Source organism: Chelmon rostratus, chromosome 20 (genome assembly GCF_017976325.1).
Source record: "Chelmon rostratus isolate fCheRos1 chromosome 20, fCheRos1.pri, whole genome shotgun sequence".
Taxonomy (NCBI): domain Eukaryota; kingdom Metazoa; phylum Chordata; class Actinopteri; order Chaetodontiformes; family Chaetodontidae; genus Chelmon; species Chelmon rostratus.
In genome coordinates, this window is record NC_055677.1 from 20,413,275 (window position 1) to 20,437,817 (window position 24,543).

The window sequence follows — 24,543 nt, forward strand, 5'->3', positions numbered from 1 at the left end:
CACAAAAATGCTACTCAAAAATGATCAGAGTAGTATTTTTTATTTCAAAATATCATTGTCAGATTAATTGTGGTTTGTTGGTACATTTATCATAAATAAATTACACAATGGCCAATGGTACGGCTCGTGCTAGTGTTTAAGTTAAAGCCACACTTCCAATAAACCCATGTGCACATTGTTGCAAAGCCAGTTCGTTACTCCTCTCCTTCAGTCGACTGCTCTCTCTTTTACTTCAGTAAACTTGTATATGTTGTTTTCATTGGACTTTAAGCAGTTGTACCGCCTACAGTTTTGGGTAGATGGGTGCACAAAGTGCCTGAGATTGAGGCTGTAGTTTGCATCCCATCTCCTTCACACAGGCAATGTGATTTTTTTCAACCATGATCACATTCTTCCCTTTGCCTAAACATAACGACACTTTAACCATAGTGGCAGAAGATCAGAAAACTCAGTTATTATATAATATGTTTTAATCACCATATATGTTGTTTTTATGGTCTTAATTTGTACATTATGTACAAATGACACTTAAGTCCTAACAATGATGATTATGATAATAACATATTTACTGAAATTTAAATGTTACACATGAAACTTTAAATGTTTTCCACTACCTGGAAGAATGACAGAATAAAAAATAATAAGAATAAATCAACCATATAGCTGCACACTGGACCAAGATATTACAAACAAAGGACCACTGAAGTGAAAGTGACACAAACAGGATGTATTAATCAGAATTTCCTTCATAAAAATGTCTTTTAAAGTGTATTTCAAGTTACTGTAAGAGGTTTATACCCACGTGATGCTGCATGGTCCTCGTATGAAGTGACGAAATACTAAATTAATTAAAGCAGGAGGGAATGCTCTTGCTCCATGCCAGACTACGAATTTTAGTACATACCAAAGAAATTATCAACAAGCAAAATTATTGTGTTTCATGAGGAGAATAATAACACAATAATAGTATTTCAATAAGACAACTGGGCGGGAGGAAATTCAGATTAATGAGAAGCACAGCCGCTGTCACAAATGCGTCACAGTGTTCTTTAGAAGAAGGGATGGATGAATAGATGAATATATTTATATGCAAAAAACCAACTGATTCAGAGGCAAAAAAGAGACAAACATATGAGGAAAGACAAAAGAGGCAAAACTAATGAAAAACAATTCAAGCCAACTCAGTGTAAATGTCCCAATAAAACACATTTAGATCATTGTAGTTCATTAGTTGCTCAGTAAAAGTCAAGTTGCCATAACTCCTCTTACACTTTGTTTGATGTTAATGCCGTTTATGTTGTGCTCATAGATGTCTGCTACCAGTAAGTACAATTTAATATCAGTGTCTCTTCCCTGTCACAGCCTTTTTTCTTTGCCCTATTGGCACTATTTGCAGCTTCTCTTAAGAGGCAAAGAATTTTTTAGACAAAACTGACACTCACATATTGAACATGAACTTTACCAAATCCCGTAATGCGCATGGTCAAACATGCTTATCATATCTCCTGTTTGTGCTCTCCCCTCCTGAATGCATAAAGGATAAGAGGCGTTCTCTGGGACTCAGTTACTGTGCACCGATTCAGAGGCTGTATTTTTTGAGGTCTGCATACAATATCTTAAAAAGGATCTTCCAAATGTAACCAAGAATAGCATGTTTTAAACATGAGGCTGGAGGACACAAGCAGTGTCCTTCAGTATCCTCCAATCCACTGTGTGATGGCTAGTTGTTCATTGTTTCCTCTACTTATTAAGTTGGAAAATACTATGTGACATTGTCATATTTACCAGGTATGTCATGTGAGGTAAACCAATGAGCTGAGGCAAAAAGCTGAGGCAAGGTGTAAATGATAGAAAGCAGGAATAAACTTAACTGTTTGATCTTGGCTGCAGCCTGAATATTTTGTGAATCACATGGAAATGGAAGATTCATGCATAGATGTAATAATAACCAGACATCCACCATGTGTTTAAGTGGAACTGGGTTATGATGGAACAGTTACCCAGCAGTTTTTTTTTTGTTCTGTTTTTAATTCTGCCATTTAAAGGGAACATGGTCACGAACTTGAATATGCTCAACAAATTGAGAAGGGCCACCTAAATGTATAAACACATTCTGGGACTAAGCAAAGGTTCAGCCTGGCATGTACGTCCCCTTTGGAAGCTCCTTCATGGACCATGTCATTCAGAAGATCTAGCCTCTGAGCTCGGACACTCAAAGCTACTTCAGATGCAGGTCAAATAGTTAAAGGACAGTCTGGCTGTTCACATTATGACCCTTCTGGCCTGAGAAATGGTTCAATCAGTGTGAATGGATGAAACCATGTGTAGTGTATCACCATGTGTTGCAGAGGTGCTGAATGGCTGTTCCAGGTGGCAACAGAACTCCTGTGATGTCCTCAGTGCTGACATTCCGGCTTTGGTAACCAGTCGGCAGGGACAGTGGTGAACAGGGACAGTCAGCGTGGGACACACAAGAGCCTTCGTGTAACACCTATGAGGGACACAGTGAGGCTGGGATAAGTCAGATCTTGTCATGGGGGAAAATAAAATTCTGTCACAGCGATCCAATCACACCCACACACACACACCACCCAAACTGAGGTGTACAGACCTGTCCAGGAGGGCAAGTGCACCCAGGGGTGCAGGGTCCAGGTAAACATTGAGTGTGCGGCCATAGGTCCTCACAAGTATATGGACAAGAGCCTGAACAGTCACTAAGCACCTGCCCGCTGGGACAGTCTGCATCAAACATAGACAAATGAACATACAATGAATCAGATCACATCTCATATACATTTCAATACACAGACACAGTGTGTTTTGTGTCCATACTTTACAATCTATGTCTTCAGAACAGATTGGTAGAAACACATCAATGTGCTATGATGTGTGTGTGTTTGTGTTACCAGGCAGGCAGCTGTTGGTGTTACAGACAGTGTGCTGTTCAAGTGGTCCAACACAGGCTGCCCCACCCGGCTCTGGCTCTCTAAGGACTGTCTTGTTCCGCATTGACAATCCGCCACCACATGTGGTGCTGCACTCACTCCAGGGTGACCACTCGCTCAACAAACATCCCTCTGGAGAGAGAGCGAGGACACAGATGGATAACTGACAAGCGACGGAAAAGAAAACTTTCAGTAAGTTAAAACTGTCCTCTACTGACCTGGACATGATGGCATATCGCAGCTCTTTGTCTGCTCAGTGTCAGCACACAAAGGACCGTCCTCTGTGTGCTGGCAGAGGCGTGTCCTCGTCCTCTGGCCACGGCCGCACGAGGCCGAGCAGGAGCTCCATGGGCTCCAGGGCTCATACACAGGGCAGGGAAGCTTGGTGCACACCAGGGTGCCATTCTCACACACACTGCAGATGGTGGGGTGTTGGAGAAGTGAGATAAAAGCTTGATCTCTTGCTTGGCGGAAAAGTAAGATATCTGAACTCTACAGGCAAGTATAACAGACCTGACATATGGTGCAGGGTAACAGACAAAATGAAGACTACTGAGAAGTCGGAGGAGGCTACATCCTCCGACTTCTCATCTGGCCAATGATAAGCTGTTAACTGAGAGCCGGTGATGAGAAATGAGGAGCATTTGGCATTTGGCTCCAATATACCAATAAAATACAACAGAAGAAAATGACCAGCCAAAGCAGTAACTAATCTGGGTAGCCTCGGCGTGCTAGTTAACAGCTTCAGAAAACTAATGACCAGCTGAGCCAGTGGCTGATCCAGTGGGTTGCTAGGTTTGACACATGAGTTGCCTCCTTGGTTAAATAATCAGTCAGCTTCTCATTTCTCACCGTCGTCCTCAGACCAATTTAAACTAACTTTTTTGCAAGCTCAAACTTATAATTTTGACTTTTTACATAACCCTAACCCTAACCCTAAAAATAAAACCAAGTCATTCTTACCAGGTGTTACAGTCTATGGAAAGCTTCTCTTTCGGGATGAACTCCAGCGTCCCGTTGCCTGATGGGATACCACAGCGACACTCTGTCACTGACACACACTGGCCATCCTGCAACAAGTGTCCCTCTGGACACCGACAGCCTGAGAAATTAAAGAAATGGAAGAAAAATTAAAGGGAAATATAAAGATAGAGAAACAGATATGTGGCTGGCTGATGCAGTAATCAAAGAGCATTTAAAGCTAGTGTTCATGTTAGAAGTCAAAGATCACCTGGGTGACAGGCTCCTTGGAGACACTGCACATGCTCCCATAAATCAGTGCAGCTGCGAGGGCACTGATTGGCACAGGTCTCTTGGTAAGTCCGCCCCCTATCCTCACAGCGCTCACCTAGGAAACAAGGAAAAGCAATCTTTCCCCCTCTTCATACATAAAGAGATAAGCTTGTTGCATGTGCGGTAGAAAGCGACTTAACCCTGAGTGTTTTTTGGCATTTTTTTTTTTTGCCATGATTAGAGAGGGACAGGAGAGACTCGACTGGCACGCTACAAGGGTCTCTGCAATAACTGATCTCATTATACAACATCATTTTTGAACCACTAATTGCTGACTGATGATGCAACTAACCATTCTGTAAGCTTCCTTTGTGTTTGCGATGGTATGTAAATATCTAAGTCTAGTGAGTTTTAAACAAAGGAACAGTCGTACCTGGGCAGAGTCCTGTGTTGCAGCTCTGGCTCTGTGTCTGCTGGCTCTTACAGCGGGGTCCTGGAGACGAGGCCAGGGGCCGCCTGTAGCGCTGCCTGACTCCCCCACTGCATGGTTCTGCACAGGCTGTCCAGGCACTCCACACACTCCACTGACACAAATCTGGATGGGTAGAATGATTATCACAGCCACCATCAGCTCTGTTCTCATCCTAATCATAATGACTGTAATTATCATGATGACTGCTGTAATAGCTGCAATTGCTGTTATACTCATCATCATCAACGATAACAAAGGCGTATTTATTGTTTATGGACTATGTATAAGCATACTTGAGCTGGTGAGATGTGTGATTATTTTTATTCCAGATATGAGAGGTTGTCTTATTTATTCATAGCAAATAAAGGCTGTTTATCCTTGCTGAGGAGTTTTTAGATATCTAGACTAACTATGACAGGCATGGGCAAACTAAGGCCCGAGGGCCATATGCGGCCCGTTACAAAATTTAATCCGGCCCGCCGAACTTGAACAAATTATATCAATAAACCTTGTTAATGTTTTATTTTCCCTGCAATTCTGGCTTTTTTCCCAATAGATGGCGCACTCTAGATACATTGAGCTTTGTTGAGGTGAAGCGTATTACTCCACGTTTGCGCTTTACTCTTCGACCCTCAGCCCTTCTGTAAAGATGAGCGGAGCTAAGAATGTCCAGTTTTTAATAAGGAGTGGACAACTAAATATTTTTGACTGAACACCGATCAGGCGGTGTTTAAAGACTATGATACAGCAAGAAAACTGACTCCAGACTTTGATGCGCTGGATAAAAAGGGAGACCAACAACACTGTTCCCACTGAAATTAAAAGTACGTTTCTCCGTTGTGTTATGTAAAAAATGCATTTGAAACTAATTTGTCCTGTCTGTTAAGGGATGCACATATGTGGTGCTCAGGTGCACGTACGTTCTCAAAACCAAGTGCGCAAATGCAGCGCGATCAAATACAACACGCTCCACATACTGGCGCGCTGTCACTGTTCCGTCCTCGCGCTGCTCGTTGTTGAGTTTTGGCATTAGGGATGATTGAATAGAAGGAGAGGACAAGTAGACCTGCATCTCCTACCGTTTTTTAAATGAAGACAGTCAGGAGGAGACTGATGATGATAATATCCTTAAGGATAACACAACTTTCAGTGCTTTAAAATAATAAAAAGAGTCATTTCAATAAATAGCTCAGTTCTGTGGGACTTCAAAGACAGATATTTAGTTGTAATGCTTTTGTTCATTTTCAATTGAAATTAAAGCACATGTGTTCTACATATCTCATGATATTTTATTTTCTCTTATGAGGTGGATTACCAAAACACTCCATCCATCTGCTCCTGGTCCGGCCCCCCAGTCAAATTTTAGAACCCTTTGTGGCCCACAAGTGAAAAAGTTTGCCCACCCCTGAACTATGATGAAGTAAAAGACTTCAAGTATTTGACATGCATCAAACCTAAGGTCCATTAGGTAGTAATTCAGAGCCATATTTCAATTCATGACCAAAGGGGAAGGGCCAGAGAAGAATGGAGGGATGGGATTGGTGTGCTCATGATGAATCATTCTGTGCACACACACAACAGCAAATGTAATCAATTGGATGTGTCTCCACAGACACATGGACTTCAAACTGTTCCTTCCTTCAAATACCTTTTCCATTTTCAGTCCTTTGGGGAATAATGAGAACAGGGCAGTGGGGATGCAAAATACAATTTCTCACAGTGGATACTCATTGAAGCTGTTTAACGATCTACTGGTGGTGACTATTAATCTGAACTAGCATCAGTGAACTGACATACAATAAATATTCACAAAATACCAATGAAAACCTGGTACCACACTTACAATGTATTAAAAGTTATAGTGATACTGGAGAATTAGAAAGCTGGGTGTGACTTTCTGGTACTCTTTCCTAATCTGCTCTTTCAGGATAGAGACTACTTAGTGTCAATTACACATTCGAGTGAACATAAGTGACCTGGAGTTCCCCAAGGTTCCATTCTCGGACCTCTTCTGTGCAGCCTCTACCAGGTTTTCTTCTCTTTTCTAAAGATCATGTTCCAGGACTTTTCCAGGACATTTTCAGTGATCATCTAGTTAGAATGACAGACAGGGAAGTGCCACACATTGATATACTCCTCTTTAATGCTCTGCTTTGATATTATTAAAGATCTGCCCAAAATACGTTTTAAGATGCATAGAAACTTTTATAATAATGTGATTCTGATGAGTTTTTCCACAAGAAAAGTTCTAATAACTTGTTAAAAGCCCTCAAATTACATCTACTTCTTCTTCTCCCTGATTAAAAAATCCTGGATCTATGATTATGCAAATATATGTAAATTCATAAGTTTAACTACTTCGCAGGAGATGTCTCTTATGATTGAATGATTCAAAGTCAGAGTTGAGTTTGCTTATTAGTTTATCACACCATACTTCAGCCCCCTTTGCTAACACTATTAAATTAAGTCTTTAACAAGCCTTATCCCAACCACTGGGAGTGACCACGGCAAAAGCTAAATATTTAATTTCATGTTGTGGTCCATTTCATTTTACCACAACGATGCAGCATTGCATCAGTTGTACTCCCATTCATTGTTTTCACACTGGCTTCCCATTCATCATAACTGAACAATGCCAGACACATATTTGAAATATCTGAATAATAATTGAAAAATGTAATTGTTGATCTATAAACCTAATAAAAATGACCACAGTTACCAGGCAGGAGTGACTAATATTTATATTTAAAGGATAATGTAAGTTGAAGTATTTGGAGTGTTGGCCACTTGTAACAAAGATGTTCTATAACTACAACTTTCTGAACCATTTCTGGTTATAATGTCATCCAACCTGCATGTGCCACCATGTGATGTGACCTGGGGGTCTCTTCACAGTGGTTCCACTACATAACCAAGAGCAGCCTATACAAAATACTCACATCCATACACTACCATTTTAAAGTGACAAAATCAACCTACTATCATCTTATGATTACTGTGTATCAAGGAATAAAGGACTTGTGTCTCAGCAGGATTTAGCAAAAACATGTCCATGGTTTATCTTTAACAGGCTCAACTGCTGTAATTCTGCCTTTACATGTGCCTCTAAAGTCGATCAGGCAGCTGCATCTCATTGCTACTGCTAAAGCCTTCAGTAAGACTAGACAGTGGAATACATCAGGCCAGTACTAGTTCCTGGAAATGGTCTCCTGCATGTCAAATAATTGATCTTTTATTAAATATTCCAGGGCTAAAATACATCTCTGATCTGTAGCTACATTATGAAGTGTCAAGACCTCTCTGGCCTTATCAGACAGGTCTACTTACTATTCCCATGATCAAAATTAAACATGAAAAACAATATTCTGAGCTATTCATTCATATCTCTCACTGTACTGTTACTGCACTGCTCTGTTTATCATTCAGTTTTAGCTCATATTTATCCTTAATTTTATCCCAGAAAATCCTTTTCAGATGTGCCTTCTTATATTTCCTTGTGTCTCCTATACAACTTAATGCCTTTTATGCATTATGTAAAGCAGTTCCGTGCTGTTGAATGGTGCGGCACAAATAAATTTGCCCTGCATGTATACCACCCATATTTTGGCATGAAAGCATTTCCCTCTCCTCCCCAGAGAAAGCCATGCTACAGTCATTTCATCACCACAGTCACTCTCTGACCCAATCTGTGATTCATTTCCTTTATGGTGCCATGCTTGTCTAGCTCTGACTAGTTCACAGCATTGTCTGCATACAATCTTCTGGTGGGGGCAAAGTATCAAACTGCTGCAGCATGCTGAGGGGAACTTGGCTGGAGCAAAACTGTCCCATTCATTATTTTCCCTCACTGAGAAGTTAAAGGAGGAACTGGAGCTTGACAAAGGCAGACTGAGGAACTGACTGCATTTCTGGTCTGAGATAAAGGACTCACTCAGCGTGAACCTCTTTTTGTCCTCATGTACAAACACCATTACCTCTGCAGATGTTCGCATCTGGACATAGCCTCTCTTCTACCAGTGGTCCTGGACATTGGCTCTCCTCTTCCTCTCTGGTGACTGGAAGACCAGAATCCAGGTCCAAACAAGCCCGGAAACGCCTCTGAATTGAGACCATCTCACTGCCACGGACAACTCCTGCTTGGGCGGCGCTGTGCTGCAGGGAGGCAGAGGGTACACAGGGAGAACATGGAGTCCACTCTGACCACTCGCTGAGGATCACTGAAAGAAGTAAGAAAAGCAGGATAACAGGAGGATAGGACTAGTCAAACAGGAGCTCTTTACATTACTCGCATTACTCTGCTTTCTTACCTTCACACTCTCTCATGTCACACTGCAAAGCTCCATCATGGCAAAGGCTGGAGGACAGAGCAGCCATGAAAGATGAAAAATAAATATGTCAAACTGAGTCATAGATCCCAGACAAACAAGCCAGCAGAGAGCAAACAAGGGGTGGATAAAAAGAGAAATAGCAGAGAATGATTAACATGCAGCATCGAGGCACAAATACAGTGGTCGCCATGGCAAAAGTCCCTCACACTGCATTTATCCTGTTTCAATTCAGTGCGACAAAACAATTAAAGCACAGCTGCTGTCAACTAGTAAAAGTCTCAAACGTTCAGTCTTGTAAAAGTTAAAAAACAAACTACTTTGGTGTAAAAGGGGATTGATACAGAAAACAAGAGGCCCTCTGTCATGGCACCGTATGTTTTTAATAACCGGGGTCTAACCAGGTACTGCAGCCTATGGTGACCGTGGCCCCCGGAGGAACAGCAACAGGTGTGGATGGCTGTCCTGAAGCATGGTGCTGCAGGTGGACGCAGCCACACTCCTCTGGAGGAACACAGCTACCGTTCTGCTGCAGCAGGCCCTGGAAGAGAAAACACGCCATTCACAAAAAACTGGTGCTGGTAGTGTTTTTTTTTTTTTGGTTAATTTGCTTTTAACATTGAGGCCAAAAAGATGTTAATTAAACTTCCTCTGTATCTACAGTTTCGTGCTCAGTGAACACATACTGTATAAATACGTTGCTAGCTGTAGTCACAAGGTAAAATAGCCTAATTGCAACTTTTATATTCCTGCTTGTACTTGTTTTAACATTTACAGCAGATATAATCAATGTTTTTATAATACAAAATGTGTAGTGTTATCAAATGACATATGAAAACAATGCATCAACGTGACAGGTGTCTCTTGTAGTGATGAAGCTACAGAGACATATCAGCTGAATCTGCAGATCCCCTCATCAGCTCATTGTTTAACTGTCCGGCTGTAACTTTTGGTTCACTGTACCTCTCTCATATTGCTGTTTTTGGCCACAGCAGGCAGCTGTTTTTAGTGAAAAAGATCTGATAAACCCACTGTACAACCACTGCTTTTGCAAAATTCACGCCATTTTAAGTATTCAATCAAACATAAAAGTAATCCATAGCTGTTAAATGATTTATGGTAACTGCCATGTTCTACGCCTCTGGTGTTCTATATTTCATTATCTGCCCTCCCTGCTGCTGTATGGGCACATCATCAGTCTATCAAAGTAGATTTTAAGGTTTTTGCAACATGTCAACGCTGGAGGCTCTCAAACTGGGCCAGACAACATTATAAAATTGTCATTGCAACTCACATCAAAGTGATGCATATGCAACAATATGCAGCACAGCATATTTCGCTTTTTAAATTCATGCCTGTATATTTCTGCCCTGGTCTCATACATATACACTAGTCTAGCAGTACGCAACTATTCCTACATGCAGACTGCAGAATACTGTCTGACTACATTTCAAAGCTCTACCTTTCAAACATGTTGAAAATAGAACACATCACAAATAGCAGAATATTTTGCATGACACTAGCTTGATTCAATTGTTTGATTCACATTTGTCCACAATGACTAGAAGTATCAAGATGAGTCTCACCTGCCATGTTCATTTTCAGAAACCATAATTGTGAACAGTGAAGACATTTTGCAGGGTTTGACATTGTTAAAATGATCCAATTCTGCTTTGCTTCACTAAAAGACTGTGAGTGTTGATTTGAAAATCGTTGATCCTGCATACACTATAAAATAGAGGCGGGCTAATTAAATATTCACCTGTGGGCAGTAGCAGCCAGGTGTACACTCCCTGACACCTAAACACAGATCTCCATGGCCCTGCAGTGCACAGTGCTTCTCACAGGGTGCACCACATGCTGAGTACACAAATGGGGCTTCGCAATCTACAAACGAGAAAAAAAAAAAAAACATGAAGTGGACAGTATGAACATGCACAAAATCAAACATGCACACCCGCATACGCACAAGTGCATGTACTATTCAAATGCACCTGAAGAATAAGAACAGGATCACAAACAGCCCTGTTTATTAATGCAGATTCATACAAGTGCATACAGTTGACCATGTTAACACACCGTCACAGTGACTGAGGCTGCATGTCCTGCTCTGTGTTTCAACAGGAGTGCACTGTTGCCCCCTGGTGGCTGGGGAGAGAGCTACACGGTTGCGCTGCTGCCTCTGAGACACACAGGAGCAGTGAGACCAAACACTCCACTCCGACATGGGACAACCTGCAAGAGACAACAAATCATGGTGCTACATGCAGCTTTATACAATTGCTTCATGTTTTCTGTGAATCATCTTATCTGTGAAGCAGCACTTGTACTCATTTGACCCAGTGTTGGTCCCTGTGAGTCTATTGCCAAGCTACAAGTTAAAGAAATATTGTTGAGTTAATCAGCATATAATGGATCTATTTATACACCAAACATTAGGTTATCCTCTTTTACAATCAATATAAATCTGTCTTACTGACATCAACTACTGAAGTACAGTTAAAGCAGAAACATAAACTCAATTAGCAACCATGATGACCTGACACTAACAACAACAAATAGTTCAATAACATCAAATCAGTCATTGCATTAATCAATTGCCAAATTTAGCTAAGGACAGGGCTGGAAAATGCATCCTTTTTATTGAATTATTGAATATCAATCCAAATTAAATTTACTCATCACAGTCTTTAATAAATACATGATCTCTAGTTCACATAAATTCACTTAAGGCAGTTACAGCTTCCTACCCATAACTCAAACCAAGCTTTCGGTTAATCAGGACAAACAAGTGAGCATACACAAGACGAAACTTACTACATTTGTTGTTATGGAGGTACAGTAATTACGAGAATTTGCGGAGATACTGCAGATTTTAGGCCATATTATAAATGTTGTTGCCAACATTTAAATACAATAATAACTATTCATGTTAATTTGCTGTCTGCGACACACACTATTCTTTTGTCTCATTCTATTGCCATAAGACAAAAAGATGCACACACTGAGCAGATGCTCCCAAGAGGATGATTTACTCGATGCAATTAAAACCGAAACTCAGATGTGCACCACGACACAATGATCTATATTTCAAGCAGTTGAGCATTTGACTGCACCCCAGTGATTGATGTGGAATGGATATCTCTGCAGCTTGTGTTCTTATTGTAGATGATTTGATGTGTACATATTCACTGAGCAAAGGGCTCGACCTGGGATTCACACCAGGGCTGAATCATTTGAACTCAGTACTGTATATGAACCTTCTTGATCATGTTTGCTTTACCAGATGCAGACACAATCTTGAAACATCTTTATTTTACGTTAAATGCAATTTGAGTTAGACCAGCATTAGTTCACCAAGCTGCCCACAATCAAAAGCAAAGTCCTTTGAGTTTTGTCAGCTTGTACCTGGACAGGGCTGTTTGTAACACAGCTGGGTCTCCTCTCTGTTCCTCTCAGCCTCGACCTCAGCAGGACAGGCTGCATTTCCTCCCTCCTCACACACACACACCCTGTGCCGTGACACAGAACCCGCACCACAGCTTCTGGAGCATGGTGACCATGGTGACCAGGGGCAAAGGTCATCTGCACACAAGAGAGTCAATATGATCAGAGCAAATGTGAACTGTGTTTACTAACTTCATAATCCTAGTTTGCTGACATTCTTCTTCCTGATTATACACACAGTTCATACAGTGTGTATCAAAATATCATAACTGGAAATGATTATCTTTATTTTAGTAATAGACAGATACTTCAGATAGCTAAGAATGAATGAATGAACATGCTCGTGATGATGATATTCTGAACAAACCCAGGCAGGGAGGACTGTGACAGTCCTGTGTTTCTCTCTCCGGCCCACTGCAGTCAGACCCATTATTACGTGGCGGGGGGTTGATGCAGGCGTGGGTTCGCACCTGTGTGCCCTGACCACAGGTCACTGAGCAGTCTGACCACACTGACCACGGGGTCCAGCCACCATCCACTGGAAACAATGCATGAGATTTGGTCATTTGACACTTATCTTTGAAAGCAACCCTGTCACAGGTCAAACAGAAATGTGTACTCTCTGTACATTCTCTTTCTTTAAAATGAAGATTGTACTGTAAGCTGAGCACACAGCAACACATTTGTAACAGCACCAATGTTATTCTTTCACATTAAGTAAAATAAAAGCAGTGACCCACCTCTGCAGTCAATGTCTTGGCAGTAATCTCCCTCTGGAGTACATGTGCTAGAACGCAAAACAAATTTGTGTTTTAATCACGAGGTGGATTCCTTTAAATTCACATTACCTTTTCAGTGTACACTCTTCATCACCAAAATATTGTTTTCCTCTCTGTTTGTGAGCATCCATCTCACCATTGTTTACACTCGCCCTGCAGCCAGGTGTCTCCCACACTGAGCTCCTGGTCGTCATGGAGACAGAGAGGTGGGCAGGGTCCTAGGTTGCAGGATTTATGCTGGACTTCCTCGAACTGGCAATCTGTTCCTTCAGTCTCTGGGATCAGAGACCTGACACAACAGCACATTTGTGTTTATGGTTTACTGGGCTGTATATTTCTCATATACAAAAATATGCATTTCACAGAGACGGTGGATATTATGATTTACATAAAGGTGATTTGTGAGTTTCCTTTCCTCACCTGTATCTTGTTCTCTGGCCCTGCCCACAGGAAACACTGCATGATGCCCAACTGGACCAGGAGCTCCAAATGCAGGAGGCCTGGCAGCTATGATTGGTGCAGAGGAGCTGTCCATCAGAGCAGCTGCAGTTGTTACAGTCCACCTGATGCCAGCTGCCAGCTGCCCAAATCTGTCCCAGTGAGTCCACACAGTCACACTGCCACAGCTGCACACACACACCGTCCTGCTGCAACTGGCCTGGACACACAAATACACTAGTTATTTAAACTACGTGCTCTGTTAATGGACAGACTTAATGATTTATGAAGTCCCATTTCACTCTGTTGTACCAGCCACCACTGACATACCAGCAAAAACAACACTTCAAAACAATGGGTTCTTCATCCACTGCATCCAAAAAACATAAAAGGGTCATCTCACCAAAATACCAAAAGACATATTTGTATATTTTTCTATACTAAGCCATGCAGATTGTTTTGGTTTCATCTGTCCAGGCTTTGAGATATCTGTCACAGATTTCTGCCTCCAACACAATACAGTGGTGAAGTGAATTAAATTGCATTTGTGTTGCTCAAAGAATTGAAAAATGAAACACATGAGCAACATCTATTTTCAGACAGCAATTTTCACACTATGTCTAAGGATAATCTACAGACCTCATCATGAACAGCTTTGATGGGGACTATTTTTTTGTAAGATATAAATTGCAATTGAGGCACAGCCAGAACATGAGTCTAACATCCCCCAAAAGCAAGCCGTACCCCCACTCAGAGGAGAAACAGACAAGAAAATACACTCTTTTTTCCAAGTTCAGTTTTTCAGTTAACTCTTCAGCTATATTTTCTGGACATTTCATTGCCTACATGAACGTCTGAATGCTTACTTAATGGAGGATTTTTATGTATTGGCCTAAAAGTTGACAAATTGTAACATGCTGAGTTTAAAAATGGAGTCGGGCTATAACATCCCTGCCATGTGTATGTTATTAAACTTAAAATAATTTTGAAGATGTAAACTCCCAAAGACGCTTTAACCCCAAAATGTCCTAAGAAATGACATCATTGTTGTTAATGGCAGAAAGTATTCACAGTGACTAATCAGGACAGTTTTTTGGGGAAAACATTACATTTCCTTTCTGTGACATGCCAGAGACAGATATCTCAAACTGGACAACTAAAACAATCTGCATAGCTAGATACTGCTATAAATAGCTCCATGATTTTGGTTCACAGACCCTTGAAAAGAGTTATTGTAATCCGATCTTAAATCCAGCTTTAGTAATAGCGACAGCGGACATTTCTAACTTTGTGTTAACAGCACCCAGGCTCATCCGGATACAGCTTGTGCTCACATGCACACACATACACGACGTGGTGGTTATCTTTTGAATACCAGCAGGCACAGGACCTTTAGGGAAGAATCACTCAGATAAGCAGACACACACACACACACCACACACACACACACACACACACACACACACACACACACACACACACACACACACACACACAGAGGCTTATCTGTTAATAAAATGATAGCAGCCTCCGTGCCTTCAGGGCAGCGACAGCCGGGCTGACATTCCATGTTGCCCTGGCACTCTATGCCCTGCTGGAGGTCTGAGCACCGCTGTGGACACTGGTTGGCACACGGCACGAACTCCTGGCCCGGCGGGCACCCTTTCTCATCTGACAATACACAAACAGAAGGTCATGAATTTTCCCATGACGCTGCAGGCATTTTCTTCACATACCGTGCCTCACCAAGAATGCTGATCACAGGCTGTGCTGACTTTTTGAACACAAAGACGTACCTAGAAAAACGGCCATATGCTGAATTAATGAGTACAGTCGTTGCACAGGGTGAGCTATGCTTGGGGTCATAGCAATCTAAGCTCAACAAGCTTGTGTGAACATGCTGTGTTTGTCTCACCGCAGGGTTTGGTGTTGCAGGGTTTGACCTGGTTCTTCTCTCCTTCACACTTCTTCCCACCATTCTTGGGGGGAGGGCTGGAACAAGAGCGAGTGCGTATGGAGCGCCCGCCACCACAGCGCTTATCACAGCGGGACCAGGGACTCCAGCGAGACCAGCCACCATCCACTACAGCATCAACACATACAAACATAAACACAAAAACATAAAACACAATGCCAGTGTTCCTGCAATGTTTTGTACTAAAGGTGTATATAAATCAGATTTAAATCAAAATTAGACCACAAAAGCACGATACAAACCGAACTGATGCGGCCTTACGGTAACAGCCACATTATGACCTAATCTTGAAGTGAGAAATTTGAGGGTGAAGGCTCACTAGGGGCTCACACCTAAGTCTTGCCTCAAGGTGCCCAAGTTAGGCCTTCAGATTGCAACTACCAACAACACAGGACACACACAATTTGTTTCCAAATTTCCAGGAGGAAACGATCAACACCACTTTGGAAATAAGAGAGAAAGAAGAAGCATGTACACTGAAGCGGTGAAGTGAAATAGTCCTAATTTTCATAGTTCGAGTACTGCTTCACGCAAACAAGTAACTACAGCAGCGGTTGGCGTCATCGCAGAGTGGGAAGTAAAATAAAACATTAGGAGAAAAAGAATGAGTTTATTCATTCATTTAGTCTGTAATGGAGCCATGAAAGCAGGTAGAAACTGTGCTAGCATCATCACCAGTCAGCCTTCATCTTCCTGGGAGACACACAAAACTGTGTCATGAAATTGAGGCTTCCAGGGAAACGCAAATGGTGTCATTATTCTATAGCCATTACAATGTGCAGGCTGAATTGAAAAGCCAGATTTCCAGATTGACTCTACATGCTGATGAGCCAGCTGACCTCTGCAGGGCCTGATGTTACAGAAGCGATGCTCCAGGTTTCCTCCCAAGATATCTTCACACCACGAGCCGCTGGCTCCTGGGCTGAGGAAGGTTCGGATCCTCTGCTGCTGACCCACTCCGCAGGACCGCGAACAGGAGCTCCACTCCCCCCACTCCGTCCACGAACAGTTCCTGTGCGCACAGTCGGCCCCTACACATACCTCACCTCCATCTGAAAACATGGGACAAAAGACACAGACTGCTTGATATTGTAGTTGAATAGCTGCATAGCTTAGTCTAATAAATTGTGATGCTTTGGTCTACTTGCGAATATTGCACCTCCTTTTCCATTTCTTACTCTTGTCATTACATTTACTATAAATAGAGTAAAACATTTGTTTACGGCATTCACAGTAATGTTGCAATATTTATTCATTAAAGTTGAAACTGTGCACTGAGGAGGAGTTGCATCAAATGAGCATTTCATTAATGGTTGAATCATGAGAATGACAATTTTATTCATAGTTTACATCGTGTCCCTGGCCTCTACCATTTTAGTTATCCTCCATTACTTCTCTGTTGTGTGGACACACACATACAGTACACACACACCACAAACAAAACCACAACGGCATAGTATATTTTCTGGATGGTATTGTGGTTTGTTGTTGTGCATACTAATGTTTGCACCCTTGTTGAAATATAAACTTTTGATAAAACAGTCTGCTTCCTACCTCCTGTGTACACATAAAATATCACCATATTCTCAAACAAAGTGGCTAAATAATAAATCTGTACTAATCTCTTCTGATGTCTGTGCTAATCAGCAAATAAAACGGCGAGTCCACTACAAAATATGTTCTGTCGTCTCTGAGATAAGCATGGTGTAAATGTACAAACCAAACCACAACACAAGTCCGACAGATGTTATGGAACTCAGTTTGTGTCGGGATTTACTGCGGGAATGCTGATCATTAAGTAGATCATCTTCTCTGTCACACATAGGCTCTAAAATCTGAATAACAACCCCTCTGTTGTCTGATAAAGGCAATTTGAATGTCAGTTTTCATCTTATCACAAAGGTTGCAATCTTTTCGTAAAAATGTTATTGAGCAGTGCCTTGCTTATCACTCACATGGCCACATTCATTCACAACCAGGAACCACAGTGCTCTGCTACTAGCCAATGAAGTAATGGTAGTTCTTTTCTCAAAACTCAAAAGTACTTCTTTTATATTGACAACACTTCCTTTGCTTCAATTCTCCTACACAGAAACTCAAAGATGGGTCTCAAATTTACAGGCTCCCATAGACTCTCATAACATCGCCACTGACTCGTTGCTACTGAGAGTTTTATTTTATCTCGAGACACCAAGCAAGCTTGATTTTTAGGAGATGCACTGTTTAATGCTAGAAGGCAGTGTAGAAGGTTTGGTACTAACCAAGCAGCAACCTGCGGGGCTGAAAAATGAAAGCACCATGGAAGTGCCAAAAACTGCAGGTCCTCGAATGGCCACTTGATGCTGGCTGTCAGTGAGTGAGTCAATCCCTATAGGCCCCCATTTCAAATGTCAGACTTCATAGCAGAAATAAACATGTTTACAGCTTGGTACAAATACAGCTTTGGTCTCTGTAGCTCATTTCCTGTTCATGACAACTGATGATTTTTTATATAACTCTTGCTTACATCATATTAAAGCTTAGAATTATGGATAATTGGGGGCGTGGCCGCTCTGAATGACAGCTAGCCCCTAGCCTGATTCAGCAACCGGGCTTTATTCGCCCGCCGACGCTCCACCCACATCCCATCTCTGTGTCTATATTTGGATTAGCCAGGAGTAAGGTGGATTCAGGCAATGCCAGGTAGGCAGAGGCCAGCTGAAACCACCACACTGAGCTTCACAAGGGCTCTTCAGAAACCTATGAGACACGTCAGGGAGACCATGTATATGTTTTAGGCAGTATATGGTTGCTACCATAGACTGTGACCACAGCAAAGACAGCTACGTTAATGACTGTACCTGGACATTGTGGCAGGTTACAGGCCTTCTCTTGGCGAGAGCTTCCAGAGCAGGGAGGTTTGATACACTTCCGATGACGGGACTTCATCACTGGGTTTCGGGCATTAGTGCAGGTCTTAGTGCAGGGACTCCATAACGACCAAGGAGAGAAGCCAGCATCCTCATCTAAAGAAGACGGAGGAGGAAATAGGTAGAAGTCATTAAAATGTTTTTTTGTGATAGAAAGGATGGTAGTAGACAGTAAAAGAATAAAAGTGACAATCCCATGAACCATACAGACAAACAAATTGCCAAGACCAGTAGGGGAGAAGGAAGCAAGAACACAGAAAAAGAGAAAATAAATAATTCAGTAAAAAATACAGTAAATGAACAATAAAGAAGACTCTTGCTGGCATTATGCTAGTAATTTACCTGGTAAAACTGGTTCTTCTGTCGGACCAACAATAACTGCCAACAACAAAAAAAAAAAAAAATCAAAACAAGTACAAGCTCCACTATTTAGTATTGTGTACAAACAAGCAGTTTTTACTGACTATTTAGATTGGCTGCAAATGAATGGCCTAAAGCCAAAAATTAAATAAAATGTGTGATTAAATAGTATATAGACTCCCTCATTACCAAACCAACCTCCCTCACTACGACTGCTGGTCATTGTAACATGTCATTCTTTAACTCCATCCCTGCATCCATTACCTACAGTACCTACTCTACCGTACCTGGGCAGTCAGGTGCCTGACAGTAGGTGGTTTCTTGGCGTGGCCCCTGGCAGTCTCTCCCTCCGTGGGCTGGGGTAGGCTGTGTACAGCCCCTGGTGCGAGTCTTCAGTCCCAGACCTCCACAGGACAGCGAGCAGGAGCTCCAGGAGCCCCACGGAGACAGGCCGCCATCAACTGGGCAATGCTCCAAGGAACAGTTCCACCTGCCATGTTCACACCCACTACAGAGAAGAGGGAGGTGTGAGGTGTGGTGCTAGTGTTCTGAAGAGTTTCACTATGAATCCAAAGATGATGATGGGAAGGTGGCAGCTTTGAAGTTAGATATTTGGAAATTCATGGTTACAGTATGTGTTTTTAATTTGGTATGCAACCGGAAGGCTTCAATTTGGCACTTTTTAAGATCATAAATTGGGATATTTTTATAAAAAACTTTTTTAGACAGTGTAGGAACCTCCTATAATTGTCTAGCAATAGAAGGCAGTGTGTTTAGCATGTAGTGTTGCACTGTATGAAATGTGGCATTGCTGCTCACCAGGTGCTGCAGTCATGGACCAGTTTGTCTCCAGACTGAAGTTCTACTCCCTCGGAGATGTTATGGAAGAGCAGAGATGAGACTGAGGAGTCAGAAACACTCTGAAGAGATGCCAGAAACTCTTTGTCCACCAGACACGGACACTCCTGAAACACACGTTAGAATCATGTTAGATGGAAAAGCTCATATTTAATCTGACTCATTTGATACTGTTTGGAAATAGAAACTACCAACTTTTTGTCCTTTGTGTTTTACTGTTGGTGTTATTCAGTGCATGACATCATGAATGCTAAAGTTGTTCAGTTGTCGGGGTACTGACCTGCAGGCAGTCTCCCTGGTGTTGGTAGGTGTGTGGGGGGCAGTGGCAGCCCTCCTCACAGCCATCGGAATAGCAGCCCTCCCTGCCGCTGACCTGAGCACAGCTAAACGGACAGCCTTCACCTCGTTCACACTCCCTGTACAACCTGCCAGGAGGGCAGCCCACTTCTGCGTGGTAACATGGTGTCAGCATACACAGATTAAAGAGAGTCAAAATTGGTCTGAAAATGAGAGCTTGTTGACTAGGTTATCCTGGATCTTACAATTCAAATAACTTTCATGTTCGAGCTACAGGGATTCTACAGGAAACCGGGACTCACCGAGGCAGACCTGGGTGTTGCACGTCTTGCTCTGGCGACTGAGGCCACTGCAGGGTAGTGAGCTGCAGAGACGTGAGCGGGACTGCTGTCCTCCACCACAACTGACCGAACACACAGACCACTGAGACCAGGGGAGCCATGGGCCCACTGAGTCTACAAGCAAAAACATACTGAGATGTAAAGAACTGCACAGCAGGTAAGGACTTTATTGTTCTCATTAGGGATGGGTAACGTAACAAATCAACCGCTCCATTACATTTTGGTAAAGCTGTGAGACCTTATTCAAAGTTGTGTTTAGGTCTACAAACTCATCTCTAAATTTGATTGGCCAGACAGTACTACCTGTGCACAAGTGTATGTTGCAGTCTTTCCGCTGTTCACCGACTCCCAAGCAGCCTCTCCCACCGCTCTGAGGGGACGGATTATCACACTGGCGTCTTCTGTACTTCACTCCTCCTCCACAAGGAAGTGAGCACTCAGTCCAGGCTCCCCATTGGCTCCAGCCACCGTCAACATGGCAACCAGGTACTGACTGGCACTGCAGAACCCCAGCCTCGCATGAACTGAGATGAAGTGGGATGACAAAACAAAAATAAAGTAAAATAATGACAAACATGCACAGACACACACGTAAATATGTACACATATATATCTCAAAATATTGTTGAGCTATTCAAGTGTCTTGTACCAGTTTTTGCAGTCACTGATGATGCTGTCTCCTGGATTTGCAAACTGCCAATCAGATCTGCCAGGCCATACCCATGATGCATTACTGGAATCTGGCCTGCTGAATGGCATTACTACATCAGAGATAAAAATACATTTATTACACCAATCTATGCGTAGTCCGACACAGTTTACTCATACAATCTGACCACTTCAAAAAATATATTGTGGATCTAACCAGGAGCAGAGCTGTTGTGGTATTTGCAGCGACACTCCTCCCTGGTCACACACACTCCATCCTGCAGAACCATGTCACCCGGGCAACCACAGGTCTGTCTGCACCCGGGGGAGTCCAAGCACTCTGTGTCACCATGGAGATCTGAACAGGAGCGAGGACAGGGCTTCCCACAAGGCCATTCTTCCTGGCCTCCACCACAGTCTGCAGAACGCAGGAGGAAGCATTGTTTAAAGAGAAAAAAGGATAGAAAAATAAAAGAATAGAATGTGTTCTAAAAGCCCACAGATGAACACATGATTGGATAAAGTAGATTGCTAACTGGGCTGAGGAATACTTTGTAAAAGTGTTGGTAAACACGGTTCATTTGCAAATGATTGCACTCTGTTTTTATTTACCTTTTACACAGCGTCCCAACTTTTTTGGAATTGGGGTTGTAGTGTGCTTTGACAGAGCGTGAGACAACATAAAAGCAAACTTGAACCTAGCCACAGCAGAGGGAAAATGGGATCCTCTGTGGCCTGAGGTCGAATGCCGGTCCCCAAATACACACAGATGTTTGTCAGCCTAACGAAACGAGTGGCTTGTGGAAAATTAAAACTATCAAAGCTGAAATGTAAAACCAAGAAACTTCTTGATCGTGTGTTAATAAATGAAATATTCCCGAAACGGATGATTGATGAAGTGCACCTTGTCACCTTGCTGTTGATCGGTAACCCCTGTTAACATTCAGTGGGAGTTGGACATGCGCAGGGACATGAGAGGGCAGGGAGAGTTCCACCAAGAAGAGAGTTCATTAATCTTCCCTTGCAGGCAGCCATTTCATTTAAACAGGCCTTTTGGCTTTTTTATTCAGCTCAAGCAGCCTCTTTTTGCTCTCCCATGCTTCATTACCAGGGACACATTTAGAAATGCTAATGAGCACCACCTTGTTTCTTGTAAGGCCTATTATAACTTCTTTGCACATCTTCACTATAGGTCAAATTTCACTCTTTGTTTCCTTATTTCCATCCAGTAACCTCTCTCTGAAGTAGAGAGTGATTGTCAACATAAATCCACAACTGAAGTACAATCCTTTATTATACTGACCTGAGCAGACAGTGATGTTGTCATGGCAACCACGCCTCTGCCTGCTCTCTCCAAGACAGGGCAGGCCACCAAATCTGGCCGGAGGACTGTTACACTGCCTGGTGCGAGTAGACGACCCGGCGCACCCATCACACTCCGACCAAACTGACCAGGGACTCCACGAACCATGGACTAGAGGGAGGGTGAGTAAAGAAACAAAAAAGACAAGTTATTTTTTACCTACCTGTAGAGAAGGACATCAAACTGCCTTGTGGTTGTATGCTTCCGCCGACAAGTATTGTTGCAGTTTATGTTCATGATCTTGTGGTGGACTACAAAGACTCAAATATGGATGTTGCTGTAAAGAAGAAGTGCTTCACACACATCTTCACACACGGCAGGACAGAAGCTCTCTACAATCCCCACAGTTCATGTATTTATTTCATTTATTTAACAGGGACAGTGTACAGCTCAAAAATAAACGTCACCATCTGATGTACCGTATCAGATTATAGTTTCACTCGCTAATTCTCATCGGTAGTGCCTTGGCAGGTCAAAGCCGAAAAAAACAGCAAAACGACAAACAACATACAAAGTTACGTAAAAAAGAACACACAAAACACGTTTGTGCTAGATGTACTGAAAGTACCGCCAGGCATTCCTGAGATAATAAAAGATATGAAAGTGCGACTTCGCGAGTTACCATGGAGAAAAGGCTACCAATGATAGTGGTGATGAGTGGTGGCGTCTTACCTGGGCAGAGGGTGATGACAGGGCAGGGCTGTCTCTGGATTTGAACTCCAACCCCACTGTGCGTTTCCTGTTCTCCGGAGCAGGCCGCTCCTCCGGCTTTGGGCTCAGGACAGCTACAGCTCCTGTAGCGGGTCACTGACTCTGCCCCGCAAGTCCTGGAGCACGGAGTCCACTCTGACCACTCACACCAGCCACCTGACACTGGAAACACACAATAAGATGTAAAATCTATATTCACATCCATCCCTAGATATCATTTTCTCATGCAGATTTTCTTTTACTCATGGAGTCAGAAATAAAGACCGTTCCTGTTTTGATTGTTTTTGAGTGAGTGAGTATAAACACTTGTCAAAGAAAGACTGCAAACAAGCAAGTTCAAAAAAATCAAGTTTTATTTATGTTATTTTATTAATCAAGCATAACTTCCTCTTTTTCAGCACATACAGAAACTCACAGCTGCTCTTACGTACCTGGACAGGGGGATCTGGAGCAGTTGAGCCTCCCACCCTCACAGGTGCTGAAACAAATCATCAATCAATCAATCAAACTTTATTTATATAGCACTTTTCATCCATTTAAAATGCAACACAAAGTGCTTCACAAAATAAAAGATTACAACAACAGAGAGAATAAAAGCATAGTATGACAGACAATATCCCACTCCCAGATATATACACACATGCGCTCACACACACACACACAAACACACACAGTGCTGAGACATGGCAGGGCACTGAGGAACCATGTGAGGAAACACCTATGGGAGCCATCCACACCGGGAAACGCCACAGCCTGCGGCCACCGGGAGTGCCGCCACAGAGACCACCCAGACGTCGATGGACAGGGGCAGACTCCACACCTAATGCAGAGCCGCCCCAGTCCCTCAGGCCCAGGAGGCCTCCAAGGCAACGGCGCCCGTGGGCAGACCGGGTGTACATCCCAGTGTGGAGGCCCCCAATGAGGAAACACTGAAGCTAAAAACTAAAAGACTAAAAATAAATAAATAAATCAAACCAGGTATAATGCATAAAAGTTAAAAGATTTAAGAAAGTTAAAAATGTAGAGATAAAATAGACAAATAAATAAATAATAATCATAGTAATAAGATTTTAAGATCTAGTAGTGATCTAACCAGGAGCAGAGCTGTTGTTGTACTCATCATAATAAGTATTGCCCTGTCCCTTTTTCCTGGATGGATACATTGACTGTGTGTGCTCATAGTGTGTGTATTATTCTGACCAGTTGTTACATCCGTCAGGGGCTTCAGTGGTCTCCCCTGGTTCCAGCCTCTGTCCAGTGCTGAGGTCCAGGCAGGGACAGTCTTCTCTCTCCACACAGACTGTCCCATTAGCAGACAGGACCTTCCCCTCTGTGCAGTAGCACCCTGGCTCACATTGCCACTCGCAGTGCTGAGGAACAGGAAGAAAATTCAGGGTCCTTCTCATCATTAAAATTCTTAATTTTTATCCACAAAGCATGAC

The 24,543-nt window shown here is 42.6% G+C and overlaps 1 protein-coding gene across 1 annotated transcript in view; it reads right to left on the reverse strand.

Moving 5' to 3' along the window:
- sspo (SCO-spondin) overlaps nt 1–24,543 on the reverse strand; it is a 78,419-nt gene that overhangs the window by 14,355 nt on the left and 39,521 nt on the right. Inside the window, exons 77-109 of the mRNA XM_041961775.1 lie at nt 24,302–24,471; nt 23,533–23,579; nt 23,063–23,263; nt 22,331–22,501; nt 21,245–21,445; nt 21,029–21,140; nt 20,683–20,903; nt 20,341–20,493; nt 20,022–20,188; nt 19,703–19,848; nt 19,171–19,391; nt 18,866–18,901; nt 18,455–18,619; nt 16,454–16,666; nt 15,555–15,722; nt 15,176–15,310; nt 13,622–13,859; nt 13,338–13,490; nt 13,163–13,209; nt 12,790–12,960; nt 12,384–12,560; nt 11,055–11,210; nt 10,738–10,862; nt 9,377–9,516; nt 8,958–9,004; nt 8,625–8,867; nt 4,612–4,773; nt 4,177–4,293; nt 3,909–4,047; nt 3,164–3,360; nt 2,907–3,077; nt 2,612–2,739; nt 2,337–2,491 (exon numbers count right to left, since the gene is read on the reverse strand). Of these exons, the coding sequence (XP_041817709.1) occupies nt 2,337–2,491; nt 2,612–2,739; nt 2,907–3,077; nt 3,164–3,360; nt 3,909–4,047; nt 4,177–4,293; nt 4,612–4,773; nt 8,625–8,867; nt 8,958–9,004; nt 9,377–9,516; nt 10,738–10,862; nt 11,055–11,210; nt 12,384–12,560; nt 12,790–12,960; nt 13,163–13,209; nt 13,338–13,490; nt 13,622–13,859; nt 15,176–15,310; nt 15,555–15,722; nt 16,454–16,666; nt 18,455–18,619; nt 18,866–18,901; nt 19,171–19,391; nt 19,703–19,848; nt 20,022–20,188; nt 20,341–20,493; nt 20,683–20,903; nt 21,029–21,140; nt 21,245–21,445; nt 22,331–22,501; nt 23,063–23,263; nt 23,533–23,579; nt 24,302–24,471 (5,093 nt within the window). The remainder of the gene's footprint in view (nt 1–2,336; nt 2,492–2,611; nt 2,740–2,906; nt 3,078–3,163; nt 3,361–3,908; nt 4,048–4,176; nt 4,294–4,611; nt 4,774–8,624; nt 8,868–8,957; nt 9,005–9,376; nt 9,517–10,737; nt 10,863–11,054; nt 11,211–12,383; nt 12,561–12,789; nt 12,961–13,162; nt 13,210–13,337; nt 13,491–13,621; nt 13,860–15,175; nt 15,311–15,554; nt 15,723–16,453; nt 16,667–18,454; nt 18,620–18,865; nt 18,902–19,170; nt 19,392–19,702; nt 19,849–20,021; nt 20,189–20,340; nt 20,494–20,682; nt 20,904–21,028; nt 21,141–21,244; nt 21,446–22,330; nt 22,502–23,062; nt 23,264–23,532; nt 23,580–24,301; nt 24,472–24,543) is intronic.